General features: G+C 38.0%; 1 protein-coding gene across 1 annotated transcript in view; it reads right to left on the reverse strand.

The window, feature by feature from the left end:
* ACAD11 (acyl-CoA dehydrogenase family member 11) overlaps nucleotides 1–17,978 on the reverse strand; it is an 82,484-nt gene that overhangs the window by 62,915 nt on the left and 1,591 nt on the right. The window contains exons 2-5 of the mRNA XM_023513069.1: nucleotides 11,497–11,596; nucleotides 8,199–8,324; nucleotides 7,190–7,351; nucleotides 5,496–5,660 (exon numbers count right to left, since the gene is read on the reverse strand). Coding sequence (XP_023368837.1) covers nucleotides 5,496–5,660; nucleotides 7,190–7,351; nucleotides 8,199–8,324; nucleotides 11,497–11,596 — 553 coding nt within the window. The remainder of the gene's footprint in view (nucleotides 1–5,495; nucleotides 5,661–7,189; nucleotides 7,352–8,198; nucleotides 8,325–11,496; nucleotides 11,597–17,978) is intronic.

The raw sequence follows: 17,978 nt of genomic DNA on the forward strand, positions 1-17,978 counted from the left end.
AGGCGCCGAGCCGTTTATTTATTTATTTTTTTTTTAATGAAATTTAGGAAACTTCTCTGAAATTGTTTCAAGATATCCGAAACTTTTATTTCTTGGGTAATTACACAAAGCTATAAAACAATGGCCAGTGAGAAAAATTAATGGTTCATCAAATTGTATCAATTAGTATAAGTTAATTAGCAAAAGTTTATTAGAATTATGTTTGTACCTATTTATGCTCAGAGCTATAAAAAGTTCAATATAACTCCGAGTGGTTGAGATCAACATTTACCAGTTCACTTTACTACTGCTAAAGAACTCTCTCTCTCCTTTCTTTCTTTTTCTTTTCTTTCTTTCTTTCTTTCTTTTTTTTTTTTTTTTTGAGACAGGGTCTAGGTCTGTTGCCCAGGCTAGAGAGCAGGCGTCATCATAGTTCACTACAACATCAAATGCCTGGGATCAAGCAATTCTTCTGCCTCAATTTCCTGAGTAGCTGGGACTATAGGTGTGTGCCACCACACTGGCTAATTTTCTATTTTTTTTTAGAGACAGGGTCTTACTATGTTACTCAGGCTGGTCTCAAACTCCTGACCTCAAGGAATCTCTCTACCATGTCCTCCCAAAGTCCTAGCATTATAGGTGTGAGCTATCTCGCCCAGCTAAAGAACTTATTAGTATAATAATTTCTCATAGTTTTTCTGAAACCTCAGCCCAACTGAAAGCCTTTAGTTTTGTTGATTATCTTCTACAGAGGTTTATTTTTCCTTGTATGCTTTTTACACTACTAATTCTATTAATATGTACATGTATTACCTTTCAAAATAAAAGAAACACATGCAATCCAACAGGGCAAATAGCAGACAAAGTAAGCAGGGAAAAAATAATATAATTTAGAATTTTTAATAAAACAATAAAGCTAGGAATAAGGTTATTACATAAAATTTTTCCTTTTTATTTTTTCTTCTTTTTTATTCATTTTATATTTTATTTACTTTTATTATTTTATGTACTTATTTACAAACCCTTGCATTGAGAGCTTTCAAAAGACAGGGAGAGTTGTTCTACTATGCAGAAACTCCAACTTAGAAGCAGGTGGTCTAGGAATAGTTCAATGCCAGGTTTCCCACCAAACAGCTTTTCGTGGCTGGGGAGTGGGAGGCCTGTGCCTTTCCATCCATACCCATTTTCTAAGACAAGGGGTGCTCCACACCAGATATGACATGACACTGAATGTCACAGATCATGTGTAATTGTCAGTGTGGGTAGCAAAATTTGCTCTGAGTGTTCTAGCAGAGAAAATAAAGTGTGAACCGTGATTAATCACAGTCTTTACAGTGTATGTAGATTAAAAACAAACTAGTTGCTTAAGAGGAAATCCTTTCTTGGTAGTGAGGCTAGGAAAAATATCCCCTATCAGTCTGCGTGAAGGGACATAATGTAGAGGGCTGAAATGTCTTCAACAATATCAAGAGAACTTCAGGGAACATGTAGTATCTAGAACGTAGCCTGTGCTGGAAAGTGACTGAAAGGACAGACATGAATCAAGCAGAAGGCAAGACCGTACGCTGAGAGCGGGAGTCTAGCTGGGACAAGAAACTCGAGAGTTTGAGAAGAATGGAAAAGATTTGAAAAAGTCATTTTAAAAAAAGTCACAGGTTTTACTAAGAGATGAAGTTATGGCCTAGATAAAATGATGCAACATAAATATTACCCAGGCCCAGTTAACCTGATTTCGTGACTTTACTCTGTAGCAAAATATGGAGCAAATTTAGGGCTAAAAATTATATAAAGTCAAGGAGTGAGAAGATTATGGAATAAGTAACCTAAGGTCAGGAAACTCTAAAGTTATACTGACATACATCCACAGTCAAAAATTATTAGTTAAACTGATAACTAAAGAAGATAGTTTTTGAAATGACAGATCATGACCACGCGGCTGTGCAGGATAAAAAGTCAAATGACGTCATGAAGGGCTCATGGATTCTAAAGTAAGAACAATCAATTTACATCATTGCAGAGGAGGCATAAAGAAAAAAAAAATGAATTTCTAGACCACTAAGTTGATCTATTCCAGTGGATGTTTCTAATTGAATATATTAATTTTTCTTTTCTTTTTTTTTATTTGCAGGTTTTGGCTGGGGCTGGGTTTGAACCCACCACCTCCGGCATAGGGGCCTGGGGCCCTACCCTTTTGAGCCATAGGCACCACCTGAATATATTCATTTTTCAAGTTGAAATGACAGGTTTTTCCATTAAACTCAAAAATCTTAAACATTTCTTTACCAGTAAGATTTATATTTGGAAAATCAACAATTTCCATGAAAACTGGAATTCCTTTAAACATTGCAGTAAACATGTTATGTTACTGAAATACTCAAACGTGCTTCGAATACTTTACAAATAAGTAACTGGAAAAAAACAAGAGATTGTGAGGCTAAGTAAGGTGCTTTTGTTAAAAAAACGGTATTTTAAGTAACTTAGCTTACTCTACACATTCCTAGGTTTGTCATTTAAGTTTGTTTTGTATTATTTCTTGTGTTTTCTGATAAAAATAAAACCTGCTGTTTTAAAAACCAAAAACCAAAAAACCTTCAAACCTTAACATTACAGAATGTTTGTACAGTTATGTCTCCTGTAATTGCATTCCCTATAACCAGTTTTTTTAGTACAGATTATAAAAGATTTACTTATACCTTAATATTTTTTTCTGAAGAATAGAGTTTGACAGGCAGTCTTAGAAAAACAGAATAGAAAAACAGAGCAAAAAAGAATGGAAAAGAGAGGATAATAAAATAAGTCGAGCTATGTTCCAACTATCAGCTAATGAAGTAGTCTTTAATGACTTTATTTTACATGCCCAGCGACTCTGAAATTTGTTTTTTTTTCTTCAATTCAGAAGGTATGCAGGTTTCCTGGCTTTGATAGATACTACAGTTGTGTAAGATTGATTGTGTGGAATCTGGATAATGGATACACGGAACTTCTCTTTATTATACTATATGTACAACTTCTTCTAAGTCTATAATTGTTTCAAAAGAAAAAGTTAGGCCAGGCAAGGTGGCTCGCACCTGTAATCCTATGGGAACCTGAGACTAGAGATCACTTAAACCTAGGTAGGAGTTTGAGACAAGCCTGGCTAACATAGTGAGATCCTGTTTCTACCAAAAATTTAAAAAATGAGCCAGGCATGGTGGTGTGTGCCTGTAGTCTCAGCTACTCAGGAGGCTTAGGCAGGAGGGTTGTTTGAGCCCAGGAGCTGGAAGCTGCAGTGAGCTATGATGGTGTTGCTGCACTCTAGCTTGGGAAAAAAAGAAACAGGAAAAACAAAAACAAAATATTAAAATAAAAACTGAGGTACAGAGAGAGGTTAAAAAACTTGCTTCAAGGTCGTACTGCTAGGGAATGAAAATTTAGCATAAATGTTTGGCGGGCCCAGGCTGGATTTGAACCCGCCAGCGCAGGTGTATGTGGCTGGCGCCTTAGCCGCTTGAGCCACAGGCACCGAGCCAATGACTTCCTTTTCTAAAAACTTCTTCTCCCAAACCATTGAATGTCTTGCTTTTCTGAAGGAAAATTATACCTGTTTGATAATTTTAATCTTATGAGAAATATTTTTTAAATATGATATTAAATATAACAGAAAAATAATTTTGTACTTATTGGAGTTTATGATTACGTTTAGCATATTAAGACTAATCCTACAAATTAAACATTTCACTAAGCAACACATAATTCATTAGGATATCTGGGTCTGGAATTTTTCTTATTTTTTTAAGAATTGAAAAGTACGGCTCGGGGCCTATAGCTCAACCGGCTAAGGCGCCAGCCACGTACACCTAAGGTGGCAGGTTCGAATCCCCAGCCCGGACCCGCCAAACAACAATGACGGCTGCAACCAAAAAATAGCCGGGCGTTGTGGTGGGCGCCTGTCATCCCAGCTACTTGGGAGGCAGAGGCAAGAGACTCACTTGAGCCCAGGAGTTGGAGGTTGTTGTGAGCTGTAATGCTATGGCACTCTACCCAGGGGGACAGCTTGAGGCTCTGTCTCAAAAAAAAAAAAAAAAAAAAAAAAAAAAAAGAATTGAAAAGTACCAGTTATAAAAGATATAAAGAAATATGACTGATTCAAAGGCAGGCTCCTAAGATATCAATGAATCAAGTGAAATATATAATACAGGCCAAATCCTGCTATGTTTTAAGATACATGCTTTTATAATTTTTCCAGGTTACAAATGAGCATTATTCAACTTTCTAATATAAAGGTCAATAATTAACAAAGTTAGAATTCAGAATTCATCAGTACCATTAAAAAAGTTACACATACATGCCCACCCATATATAATTACATGTATAATTGACTTTTCCATTAAAAATTTTCTGTCTTGCTGGTAAATGTACTCAAATGTCTTTCTGTTATTTTTGGACTTTTAATTGATTTATACTACTTTGAATTTTGACAACAATGTAATTTATAATGATATTTCCCTCCATCCTTTTCCTATAGAGAAAGAACATAAAACCCAGAAACTTAGCACTTAAATTTAGAGCTGCTCTTCTTGTCCTAAAATATCTTAGCGTTCTGAGAAAACTGATGAATGTGGAAAATCCTCCTCTGAGAAGTGGGATTTGGGGAACTGGAAATCTCCTAATTTATGCAGGAATACTAAGTGCCAAGTGGCTTGCCAAAGACATAGAGTTAATGAGAGAACTGAAGAAGTTTCCTCCTTCCTACTATACTGTAATGTGAGGCCTCATTCTCTGGGCACAGTGGAAAGTTAGAATTCTTTCTGAAGAGTACACTGTGTACATTTACACAGAGCAAGGTGACATTCATCTAATGTGATTCTTTTGAAGTCTCAAAGAGGCTTTTGGAATTCTGTCTTCTCTGAGTTTATGTTAATAATAAATTAAAAATTCTTCATCATATAGGATAAGAAAAAACAAAAAATGTAAATGAACCAGAAGAAAGCATAAGAACATTTATAAGCTAAGTATTTTAAGTAGATAAAAAATTTCTTTGAAGAAAACAGCAATATGCAAGTATAACTAGACTTAAAGGTAGGTAGTTACCCATACTTGAAAATTTACAGGACTTGTTTCTGAAAGTTTTTTTTTTTGAGATGGAGTCTGACGCTGTTGCCCATGCTAGAATACCATGGAGTCAGCCTAGCTCATAGCAACCTCAAACTCCTGGGTTTGAGCAACCTTCCTACCTCAGACTCCTGAGTAGTTGGGACTATAGGCATCCACCCCAATGCCCAGCAATTTTTCTATTTTTAGTAGAAACACTCTTGCTCAGGCTGGTCTCAAACTCATGAGCTCAAGGGATCTTCCCTTCTTGGCCTCCCAAAGGGCTAGGATTATAGGCAAAGTTTTGAGTGGTGAAGACTGTTCTGAGCTATAGGGAAGGAAGGGAGATGGGTTGGGTTCATTCAATGCTCTGGGAGGAATATCTACTTAGTACTTGTATCTCAGATCAGATCTACTTAAATTCTTGTAAACATGGCTTATAGTACCTCTTTTGGGTGGAAAACTATATTATCTAGTTTGAAATCTCCATGAATCAAACTTTCTTCATTGTCCTTATCTGGCAAGTTTTTCATTAACCACTCAGATAGCTGTTCCATGGCAGGGATGTCCTGATGAGCTGCAGCTTGATACTGCTTTGTCCAGGTGGATATCTAAAGATATTTAAATAAGAAAAATGGTAGAGCTAAATTGAAATAAATGTTAAGATCCAGTAATTCTAAAATCAAAACAAACCTAAATTATATCAAATCACGTTTTACTACTAAATGCTGAAGATCACTGACAAGGGATACTCGAGTCAGCCTAAAACAGTAATACACGTACCAGCCTAAAAATGTAAACATCTAAGTGGCTCTTCCATCTAGTTCATTTTACTTACCTAGCTTTTTATCAGGAAAAAAAAAATACTGGCTTAGGCATCAAGAGAGGTGGTTGCTTTATTCAGCAACTATTTTGTGGAAGACAAAAATGCACACAAAGACACATACACACATACATATACACAAATAGGCACAGACAATTTCTGGAAAAAGTCACAAGAAAAAAGTGAGCCCTAAAAAAGGGAATATGGGATCTGGAAAAAGAAAAAAGAGTTTTACTTTTTATTTTAATACCTTTTCTTATTATCCATAGAATTTTCTTAATATAATATAGGTATAAGTAATGCAAAGATTTTTTTTTTGTTCTTAGAATTGAATGCAAACAAATCAACCTACTCTCAAAGTCCTCCAACAATATTATTTATCTCTTTGTATCTCGCTCCATTTCCCAAGGTATCTTTGCTCAATTTGGTGCAAAAGAGCAAATATCTCGATTTTTGGAATCATACCAACTTCGGTTTAAATTGTGTCCCAGCCACTTGTGTATTACTGGATCTATGTAAGCCTCATCTGCAGAATGAGAGTAATAATACCTACGTCTTAGGGTTGTTGCAAAGATTAAAAAAGAAGGTCCACAATTCCTTGGGTGTGGGCCCTGGCATATTATAAGTATTCTCAAAACCTTAGTTTCCTTGTTTTTCTTCAATTCCTGCAAAATGACAAGTTTACAAAGGGAAACAGCCCGATACATATCTAGTTTTGCTTTTCTTGGATTTGAAATGCTCACCATCTCTTCCTGACCATTTGAAATTTTATCTGTCCTTAAATACTCTTTACAAGATATTTCTCCCAGGAAGCTTTCCCCAAATAAGCAAGGCATGCCAATTTCCACTCTCTGAATGCCACAGATCTTACAATGAGCACCAAAAAAATTTTCTACTAGATTTTATACTATGTTGTACCATATTCAAGTTTTTATATATGAGATTCATATATAGGTCTCTCAAAAATGACCACAAATTTCTGTGGGGGAAGAACCCATTTTCATTTTCTTGATAGTTAATGCAGTATTCAGCAGGCATTAATACGCAGTCAAGCTTAATCATGTCTGCTAGCCCAATTTAGAAAGGAAAATTGTACAGAAAAATAAGTGAAGGTTCGGGAACAGAAGATTTTGCTGTACAACACCTGATTTAAAAATAGAAACATTTTTAATGCTAACTACAAATCAATATGAAGGATAAAGTCAAAAGTCATAGCTAAATTTCAGAAACTATACAATCAAGATTTTTATTTTGACTAATAGTGTCTATTTTTCCAAGAACTCGAAAAAAATGTAGCTCTTTATGTGGATACGTTACCTGTCTTTTGCAGTACCCAGCTCCTATACCATATGCTTTCAGCTGTAATGACTGTATATTCAAGGAATGTAACTGGGCCAAGGTTTCTACCATGGCCACATATATGGCCGAACGTTCTGGTGGGCTAACTCCAGGAATTGTGAAATCACGAAATATTCGACCCTAGGGAAGTTATTAAAATAGACAATTTAAATGTTTTGCAACCAAAACTTATACTTTGTAAAATATGCTAGAAAAACATTCATTTCTGAAACATGGTTGATATTAGAACGTGCATGCCAGAAGGAAAATATAAGGATATGTCACAATGAACTTAAAAGCCAAAACTACTCTCAAACTATATTTTACAAAAAACAATTTAAAAAACAATTGAAATTGATTGTTCTTAATGGCTTGATCATTTTACTTGGAGCTGGTTTTCCCTGTTGCCTATGGTTATTGGTTGTTGCCAATACTTTGCTGCCACCTATAGGAAAATTTAAGAATAAGTCAATATGCACCCATTACTAAATTTTTTTTTTTTTTTTTAGACAGAGCCTCAGGCTATCCCCCTGGGTAGAGTGCCATGGCATCACAGCTCACAGCAACCTCCAACTTCTGGGCTCAAGCAAGTCTCCTGCCTCAGCCTCCCATGTAGCTGGGACTACAGGTGCCCGCCACAACGTCCGGCCGTTTTTTGGTTGCAGCCATCATTGTTGTTTGGTGGGCCCGGGCTGGGGATTCAAACCCGCCACCTTAGGTGTATGTGGCTGGCGCCTTAGCTGCTTGAGCCACAGGCGCCGAGCCACCCATTACTAAATTTGTTCCTGATCTATTTCCTCCCTCCCTCATTATGTGCTCAAATTAAAACAAACCTTGTAGCCTTTGCAAAGCAAACTAATTACCTAAAATATAGAATACTATACTACATAATTAGTTAATATTACAATAAAACTTGATCTAATAAAGCATCATAACTAACTTCCTAATTAAAAATAAAAGCAACAACAGAATAAGATTGTTAACTTACTTGCACATGTTCCATTACATAAAACTCCGTTCCGATGACAGAAGCATCACTGCAGTACAGTATAGGCTTGGGAACAGGAAATCCAATAGAGAACAAAGCTTTCTGAACTTTAAATTCTCTATCAATCTAAACAGGATAATGGACTATTAAAAATCAGAGACACAAATGTAATAACTATTTGTGAGCTAACCTTAAGGCTAGAAACCAATTGTAAAACAGTGTCAACCAAAAACTCAAGAGCATATATTAATAATTTCCTTAACATTAGTCTTAGTATAATCATCATAATTATAAATTAGACCAGCACTAAAAAATGACAGTTTAGTTAGGATAGATAGATAGGTACCTGCATGAGGCTTAATTTTTGCTCTCATAATATAAAGACAATAATTTCTTACTGTAATATGTCACAGATTTTTTTATTTTTGAGACAGTCTCCCTCTGCTGGCCAGAGTGCAGTAGTGTGATAGTAGCTCACTGCAGCCTCGAACTCCGGGGCTCAAGTGATTCTCCTGCCTCTGCCTTCCATCCAAGTAGCTAGTACTACTGGCATATGCCACCTTATGTGGCTATTTTATTTTATTTTATTTTTATAGAGATAGGGGGGTCTCACTGTTTCCCAAACTGGTCTTAAACTCTTGGGTTCAAGTGAACCTTCTGACTTGACCTTCCAGAATGCTTGGATTACAGGCATGAGCCACCATGCCCCGCCAAATATTTCACAGATTTTATTATAAAATATCCCTTTCTCTGTTGTTCTCAGCAGTTCCCTGCTCACTGACTTGTTCTCCTTTCATGTCTCCCAAGGAGGCTCAGGTAAGCCTCTGTGTTAGCACACTACCACAGTCAGCTATAGGGGGTTGGCGCAGGTGGATGGGCAGTGGTGGGAAGGGAAAAGTATCCGCCCCTAGTGGAGATCAAAGGAAGCTCCTTTTTCCAAGAGACTTGTGGGGATCCTTCTTGGTAACTGGAGCTAGTATGGAACTCAAGATAATTACTGGGAAAGTAGGCCATTAGGGGCAAAGTGGTGCTGAAGCAGGAGCCCAGATAAGATAATGGGAAGAAAATGACCTTCTTAATCAGCACAGAGGTATGGGCCTATCACTTAGGACCCAAGGGCACAGGTTGCAGCAGGGCTGTGATGAAGACTAAGTAAGGATGATTCATTGGCATGTACAGTCACCTGGCCCCAGACTCGGGCAAGGGTGACTGACCATTCCAAGGAGGGGAAACCACACAGCTCATTTAGACATGAGGATTCAGAAAAGCAGCTGTTGCAGAAATAACTGGAGCAGGGAATTAACTAAACCCACATCTAAGCAGCACCTTCGTGTCAGGAAATGCATGTGGGGCAGTCAAGGGGAGAGGACAAAAGGGTTAGGGAGGCAAAAAGTGGATGGCACAGTGGGAGCATTGCTTTTTTCAATGTAGAAACGGGAAAAATGAAGAAAGTCGAAACAAAGTCCTCCAGATCCTGGGAGTACTGGGGCTGAGAGCATTATGCTCTGTTCTGATGTGTTCTGGTAGGCTCTCCCCTTCCCACCACTGCCTGTCTACCTACCCCAGCTCCCTATAGCTGACTGTGGTAGAGTGTGAACACGGCGGCTTACCTGGGCCTCCTTGGGAGATATGAAAGAAGAGAGCCAAGGAATGCTGTTTACAGGGATATCGGTGGGGATTAAGCCATGTTAACATTTAATAAAATATACCCAACTTTTTTTCTGTTAAGCATCCAAGTTTCTCCATGTCTCTTGGAACATGGTGGGACCAAGAAAGGCAGAGTCTATATTTTCTACCACTGTAATATTAAGATCACCCCATAATGGTCCTTTTCCTGTGACCTGAGCCTGGAAGCACCTGTCACTCATGATTACAGTAATACTCTAAATATTCATGGTGCTTGTAATGTTCTCCAGGACTTTGATTCCTGTCCTCTCCTGTCCTATAAAAATCTATAGATAATAACTGTTTTCTGAACACAGAAAAAGTTTTTAACAAAAAAAAGAAAAAAAATATTTTTGAGACAAAGTTTCACCCAATTGCCCTGGGTAGATTGCTGTGGTGTCATAGCTCACAGCAACCTCAAACTCTTGGGTTGAAGTGACTGTTTGCCTCAGCCTCCCGAGTAGCTGGCTCCACCCTTCATTAGGACTACAGACTCCTGCCACCTGTCTCAACCTCCCAGAGTACTAGGATTACAGATGTGAGCCACCACGCCTGGCCTAACAAAAATCTTTTATAAATTCTTATCTTTTATAAGTCTAGTGTTTAGAGACTATTATAAAATGCTTATTCAAATCTTTCTTTTTTATCATCAAAAGATTAAAAGATTGTCATAGGAAATATATTAAAATAATTTACCAAGTCGATAGTTATTGGATAATAATTTAAATACACGATAATAAATGACATTTATAAGTAAGTAAAACTGAAAATACTCATTCACCGATTGTACTTCTAGCTAAGTATATAGGAGGAAACCAAATTCACATGAGGACTTGTGTTGTTCAAGATAAATAGACTAGGCTCCGCGCCTGTGGCTCAAGTGGCTAAGGTGCCAGCCACCTACACCTAAGGTGGCAGGTTTGAATCCAGCCTGGACCTGCCAAACAACAATGATGGCTGCAACCAAAAAAATAGCTGGGCGTTGTGGTGGGCGCCTGTGGTCCCAGCTACTTGGGAGGCTGAGGCAGGAGACTCGCTTGAGCCCAGGAACTGGAGGTTGCTGTGAGCTGTGATGCCACAGTACTCTACCCAGGGGGACAGCTTGAGGCTCTATCTCTAAAAAAAAAAAAAAGATAAATAGACTAAAGGTAGTCTTAGATTTCAACCCCAAATCTTTTTATTTTTTATTTTTTTAGACAGAGCCTCAAGCTGTCACCCTGGGTAGAGAGCCATGGCATCACAGCTCACAGCAACCTCAATCTCCTGGGCTTAAGCGATTCTCTTGCCTCAGCCTCCCAAGCAGCTGGGACTACAGGTGCCTGCCACAATGCCCAGCTATTTTGGTTGTAGTTATTTATCATTGTTGTTTGGCAGGCCCAGGCTGGATTTGAACCTACCAGCTCTGGTGTATGTGGCTGGCGCCTTAGCTGCTTGAGCTACAGGTGCCACCCCCAAGTCTTTTTTAAAAACAAGAAAGGATACAATTCAAGTGAAATTTTAATTGAAATAAAATGTATTTTCTATTATTTAGTAATCATAAGATGCCTTTCTAAAGCAGTTTTAATTGTTTTTGTATAAAAAGCAATTATTTGTCATCAAAAAAATTATCATTACATCTGTGCTTTATTTATACCTTATGGGCTTTAGGAAGAAGTGAACCTGGTGGTTTTTTCCTCAATACATATGCTTGAAAGCCCTTCTGGAGAAAAAAAGTTGGATTGGACTGTCCTGATCTAGATAAAAATAAAGAAAAGGTCAATTACAAAGGCATGCTTTCCTTTCCCAAATCCTACTAAAATGTCAGAAGAAACAGAAATGAAAATAAATCCATCTCAATTGTGGAAAGCCAAGAGTGTAATTAGCAGCTTACAACATGAGCTTCTGGATGATATTAAAGCAGATGGCAACATATTGGCAGCTAGAGAATCTTTGACCCATACAGGTAGAAAAGAGGACCCCACCACCTCCCGACCACAGATCTCATGTTTTATTAGTAAGTACATAAAGGCAGGGAGAAGGGATTGTAAGTGATCAGTTGAAAAATGAAAAGATGCTTGATCAACTGGATTAGTGCCCCCTTATCTGCCCTTCTAAAAATAACCTCTGTAAGAAGCACCTGAGTGCCGCACTGTACATTGGGAATTCTGATAAGTGAGGTCCCAGAGTGAGCAAATGGGCCAGGGAAGTGCAACAGTGTCCCAGCTAACTCACAGACACCAGGGCATTGGCTTTCCTTGCCACATGAACAGAAATTCTCACATGGACTAAGGATACACACTCCAGTGACCAAAACTATTCAATTTACACCTTCACTTGCAATATGGGCAGTTAAGAATCACTAGACTTTTGAAGAATCCACAGTATAAATGAGAAACTACAACTTAAATAAAGAGAAGAATCAATCCTTGAGGTAATAGGTAACAAGAGAAAGTGGGAAAACATTTTTGAAGGTTCTTCCCAAGACTCCACCCTCCATCAGGAAATAACAAGAGTGAGCCCAGATGGAATGCAATAGTAGTTCTAGTGTCTTCACCTTTCTCCAGCAAGCCAGACCCACCTCGCCCAGCAATCAGATTAAAGAGCAGTGATCTTGGCACCGTCTAATCTGGTGTAGTGCCTTTCAACATAGGAAAGTGGAGATGATCCCCACCTCAGGCTATGCTGCCTTTACTGACGTGGGACCATTTATCTGTGGTGGCTGCTGCAGAGTCAATTACAATGACTCTTATAAACACACCTTCAAAAATGCCAAAGGTCTGATTGGATGCATTTTTAATGAGGCAGGTCTCAAGTCATATACAGGGTGGTCACAAAGTTGTAACTATTTAAATTGCACATGAACTTTATGGTTACCCTGTATAAAGCTCTGGTCTTTCCGGATTGTAAGTGACTCAGAGGAAATATAAAGGGAAAATTAAAAGCTTCTTGTTGAAGACAAGAGTTCCATATGACCCAGCAAATCCACTCTCATATATACATAGCTGAGAGAATTGAAGACATAGGTTCTTGTCTATGAAGGTGCATAGCAGCACTATTCACAGAAGTCCCAAATCAGAACCAGCTCGAATGACCATCGACAGATAAAGAGATAAACAAAATGTGGTGTATTTATACCATGGAATATTGCTTGGCCATAAAAAGGAATGAAATACTGAATAGACTACAACATAGATGAATCTTGAAAACATGAAGTGAAAGAAGCCAGTCACAAAAAACTGTATATTATGTGATGCCACTTCTATGAACTGCTCCGAACAAGCAAATCCATAGTGACAGAAAGTAGATTAGTAGCTTCCAGGGAATAGAAAGAGGAAAAAATCAAGAGATATGGGATTTCTTTTGGGGGTGATGGAAACGTTCTGGATTAGATAGTGGTGGTAGTTGCATAACATTGTGAATATACCATAAACAAATGAATTGTACACTTTAAAATTGTTAAAATTGTAAATTTTATGTTATATGAATTTTATCCTCAAAATACAACCAACCCCCCCCCCCAACCCCCTAAAAGCCTCTATTCTGAGGGAATATCTACCATGATTCTAATAAAGACCTCTCTCCCCAAGTGCAGAAACCCACCTGCCTGGGAAGATCATCACCAACACTGTCAACACAGTGCTGGCTGAATTCAACTACTCCAAGCCTCAGGCCTTCAAATAGTCTAGAACCATTGATGGCCTCAATATAAAAAACATCACTGAGCCAATGGTCATAATTATTGCTTAGAACCTACACAAGACATGTGGTGCTAAAAGAAATGTGTTGATCTATAACCCAAGAGGCGGAGTTTTTAATTTGCCAGTCTCCATTAACAAAGATGACATCTTTGCATTTAAATGTGTGCCTAGGGACACTTTCTTGTTTAGAGAAGAATTTGACAAATATACCCTCAGCATCAATTCACTTAGAATGCAGACAGGAAACCCAGTATGTGGGGTTGGAGTCATCAGATGAGTTTCTTCAGGGAGTCCTTACAATAAACCCTGTGGCAGTCTAGGTCTACTTCTCCCTTTCCCCCTCAGTGACAGCGGATGTCTGAGGGAATGAGACCAGGAGAAAGGTGAGTCTGGGTGCCAAACTCTGGCTTAGAAGCCTTAGTAGACAGACTGGGTAGTTTATAAACAACAGAAATTCATTTCTCAGTTTTGGCATCTGGGAAATCCAAGAGCAAGGTGCCAGCAGATCTGGGGGCTGGTGAGGACCCTCTTTCCTACAGACGGCACCTTTTCTCGCATGGTGGGAGGGGCAAAGCAGTCCCCTTACTCATAGTCTTTTATAGCACCATGAAGCTTCAGTTTCTCTATCTTCTCCGACTAGACCAGTGGTTCTCAACCTTCCTTTTGCTGCAATGAAAATAATTTTATGGTTGGGAGTCACCACAACATGAGGAACTGTATTAAAGGGTCATGGCATTAGGAAGGTTGAGAATCACTGGATTTGACAGTTGACTCCCTTGTCTTTTTAAAAAATTTTTTCTGTTGTAGAGATAGGGTTTTACTCTGTTGCCCAGGCTGTTCTCAAACTCCTGGCCTCAAACTCCTGCCTCATCTCCTAAAATGCTGGGGTTATAGGCATGTACCCCTAAGCTTGGCCAACCTACTAGTTCTAACTAAAACCTGACTTTTCTAGGAGGACCCTATTTCCTCTGTAGGCTTCTTGAGTGGTAGATGTTTTTCTCACATTAATTGAGATGGGGTCTGTGGCCTTCTCCACACTCCCTGCCACAAGACTCTTTTCCTCTTCCTCCTATTTATTATTATTATTTTTTTGGCCAGGGCTGGGTTTGAACCCACCACCTCTGGTATATGGGGCCGGCACCCTACTCCTTGAGCCACAGGCACTGCCCTCTCTTCCTCCTAGTTAAAGCCTTCCTAGCTCAGCTTTCAATCTCATGTCCTGTGACTCTCCTGTTTAACTGCAGCCACCTACTCTCAGATCATTTCCCTTATTTCTTAAGGCTTTTGGTTTGATTGACTATTACTCTCATTAGTACTACTCCTATCTTAATTATTGATTCAAAATCCACACGGATGTCCATTTTAACACTCAGGCCTGTCACTTCCTTGAATTTTTCTCCTCCAGTGTTATTTTCCTTGGCACTATCTCAGCCATTCGTTCTAAGTGTTAGGCTCTATGTACACCTTAGCAATATCAACAGTTCAAGTTTCAATCATTTCTCGCTTTGGTTTCCTATCTTTCTGGTTACTCCTGCTAGTACCTCAGCAGGAGGCCAACAATCCTTTAAGGCTAGAACCTATTGATTATACTGTCCTTCACTTCACCTCTACTCACCATGTCCTTCCTTACTAGTTAGCTGAAATGTGATGGTAAATTATATAACCATTATCTTTAATATACCTTCAATACATTTGCTCTTTTCTCACTTCAAAAGATTCATCCTGGTTAAATCCATGTTTTTGCTTACACCCCTATAACTTGATATAATTACAGAAACAAATGCATAGTAATGATTATTGTTTTAGGTTAGGTTCCTGAGAAATAGATGATGAGAAAAAAATTATGTACCACAAGTGACTTAAGGAAATGTTTGGGAAACTAATAAGGAATGGGAGAGAAAGCAGGTTGGGGAAAGGGAGTAAGTCAAGCAAAAGGAAGCTATCAGACCAAGTCCCTTGGAGGGTAATTACAGCCTGATTGATCCCACTTGGGTGAGGGTGGGGGTAGAGCCATGCGGGAAACTCAGCAGCACAGAGTTTGGTTAAGGTCTATACCAGGTACTACAACAGGGGCAAAAGTGGCTCCTTTAGCATGAGGGGGGCAGTTCATCAGAACACAGCTGTAAGTGTTGGCCTTTGGAAGCAAAACCCAACAAAGGCAGGGTGTGCATGGAAATAGTAATAAAGGATCCAAGAGGATCTGGGCATCAATAACATCTACTATCAATAGCTACTAAAATAACCATTTTTGCTTCAAATTCATAACCATGAACCTCAAAGTGAACCCTAACTGGCAATCACATTTCTTTAGCCTAATCATTCTCCTATGCTCTTGTATGACTATTTCATAATTTCTCCTCTCTTCTCAAACCTCAAACACTTTCTTCTCCATCTTGCTATTTCAACAAGAAAATAGGAACAATCAGATGTGACCTTCCACAGTGTACACTAGTCTATCTACTGTATAGAATCATCTGTACCCACATATTATCTTCCCTCCAGAGCCTATAAATGGATGTTCACGTTTCTATCTAAGGACAACCCCTTCTCTTGCAAATTCCAGCCTTCGTAAAGAGAATTTCCTTCCAGGCCTCTCTTCGCACATTTTTTTTTCTATCTTTGAGATCACCACCATAAGCATACAAACATGCTGTTATTTATTTTTTTTAAAGCCTCTTGACCTCTCTCTCACCTCCTTTTAAAACATTTCCATTCCTATATGTAGAAGAAAACTCTTCAAAATAGTTACACTCCCTGCTCCAATTCTCCTCTTTCTATCCTTTTAAGCCCATTTAAATCAAGCTTTTATTTGCATCTTTCCACTAATTTGTTTTTTCAAGGTCACTAATACAAATATGGTTTCCCCTATCTCTCTGGCCACTACTTCTCAGACTCCTTTGTAAATTCCTCTGAATTCTCCAACTTCTTAATATTAGGGTGCCTAGGACTCAGTCTCTAAGTCTCCTCTTTATATAGACTCATTTTTTAGGTAAGCTCTTTCTTTGATCTTATGTTTTAAAATATCTTCATGACTCCCAAATTTATGTCTAGTCCATTCTACCTTGACCTTCAGAAATAGCCACAGCTTACCATATGTACTCACTTGAATATCTAAAAGGTATCTTAAAACTTAACATTAAAAATTGAGTTCCTGATGTTCCACTTTAAATTTGATTTTCTGTAGTCATTTAATTTCTATTTTTTATACAATTGGTTAATGATTATTCCATTATGATTTCTTAAAAAGTCCTTCTTTCCCCCCACTGACTCTTAATGACAGCTGTCATTTTTTTGAGATTTTTTTTTTTGAGATAGTCACACTTTGTTGCCCCAGGCTAGGGTACCATGGTATCAGCCTAGTTGATAGCAACCTCAAGCTCCAGGGCTCAAGTTATACTCCTGCCTTAGTCTCCCAAGTAGCTGGGACTACAGGTGTGTGCCATTAACACCTGGGTAATTTTTTCTATTTCTTTTTTGTAGAAATGGGGTCTGGCTCTTGCTCAGGCTGGTCTCCAGGTCCTAAGTTCAAGCAATTCTCCCAGTTTGGCCTCCCAAGAGTGCTAGGATCATAAGCATGAGCCACTCCACCTGGCCAGCACTGTCCTAGATTAGAGTTCTATAAATACGTGGGTCTTTTTGGTGAACTCCTCGTTCTATTTCATTGGTCTATCTCTGTGCTAATATCATGCCACCGAAATTCAAATTTCACACTTCCTTGCTCTTTAGGAGCGTTTCTTCTATTCTTAGGCTTTTGTTCTTGCACATAAAATTTAGAAGTAATTTTTTTAAATTAGAGGGAAAAATTAGGATTTCGATTGCTACTGAATTGAATCTATAGATAAGTTTGAAGGAGAAAAATGTACAATATTGAATTTTCTTATTAAAGAATGTGGCATCTCTCAATTTTTAAAATTCTTCTCATGGTCCTCATAAAAGTTTTATCATTTTCTTTATAAAGGTCTTCTACTTCTTTTATTAGATTAATATTTAGGTAATTTATATTTTTGATGCTTTTAAAGTTTTGAAAATTACATTTTTACTGCTGCTAAAGAAGAGAAATGCAATTGATTTCTATATACTGAACTTTGATAAACTATCAAACTATCTGTATAGACTATTGGCTTTTTAATCTTTGAATACAATAAACATTGTATTTCATAACTGTCTTTTCTTAAGCTTTTGGAATTTTAAAAAGAATTTTTGAGACTTCCTTTGTGGCTTAACATGTCTTCAATTTTTACAAACTTTTTCATGTGTCCTGGAAATGAATGTGTTTTCTCTGTGGAAACCAAAGCAATTTTTATGTCACAACTCATTTCATTTATTGAGCACAATTATAGTTATTCAACATTCAACTTAGTTCAGAATTAAGTATCTTTCAGTTAGATATTTCTATAATAACTCTTGAAGATGAATATTACTATCCTTTTTTTTTTTT

Source organism: Otolemur garnettii, unplaced genomic scaffold (assembly GCF_000181295.1).
Source record: "Otolemur garnettii isolate 467f Iridium unplaced genomic scaffold, OtoGar3 scaffold00032, whole genome shotgun sequence".
Classification (NCBI taxonomy): Eukaryota; Metazoa; Chordata; class Mammalia; order Primates; family Galagidae; genus Otolemur; species Otolemur garnettii.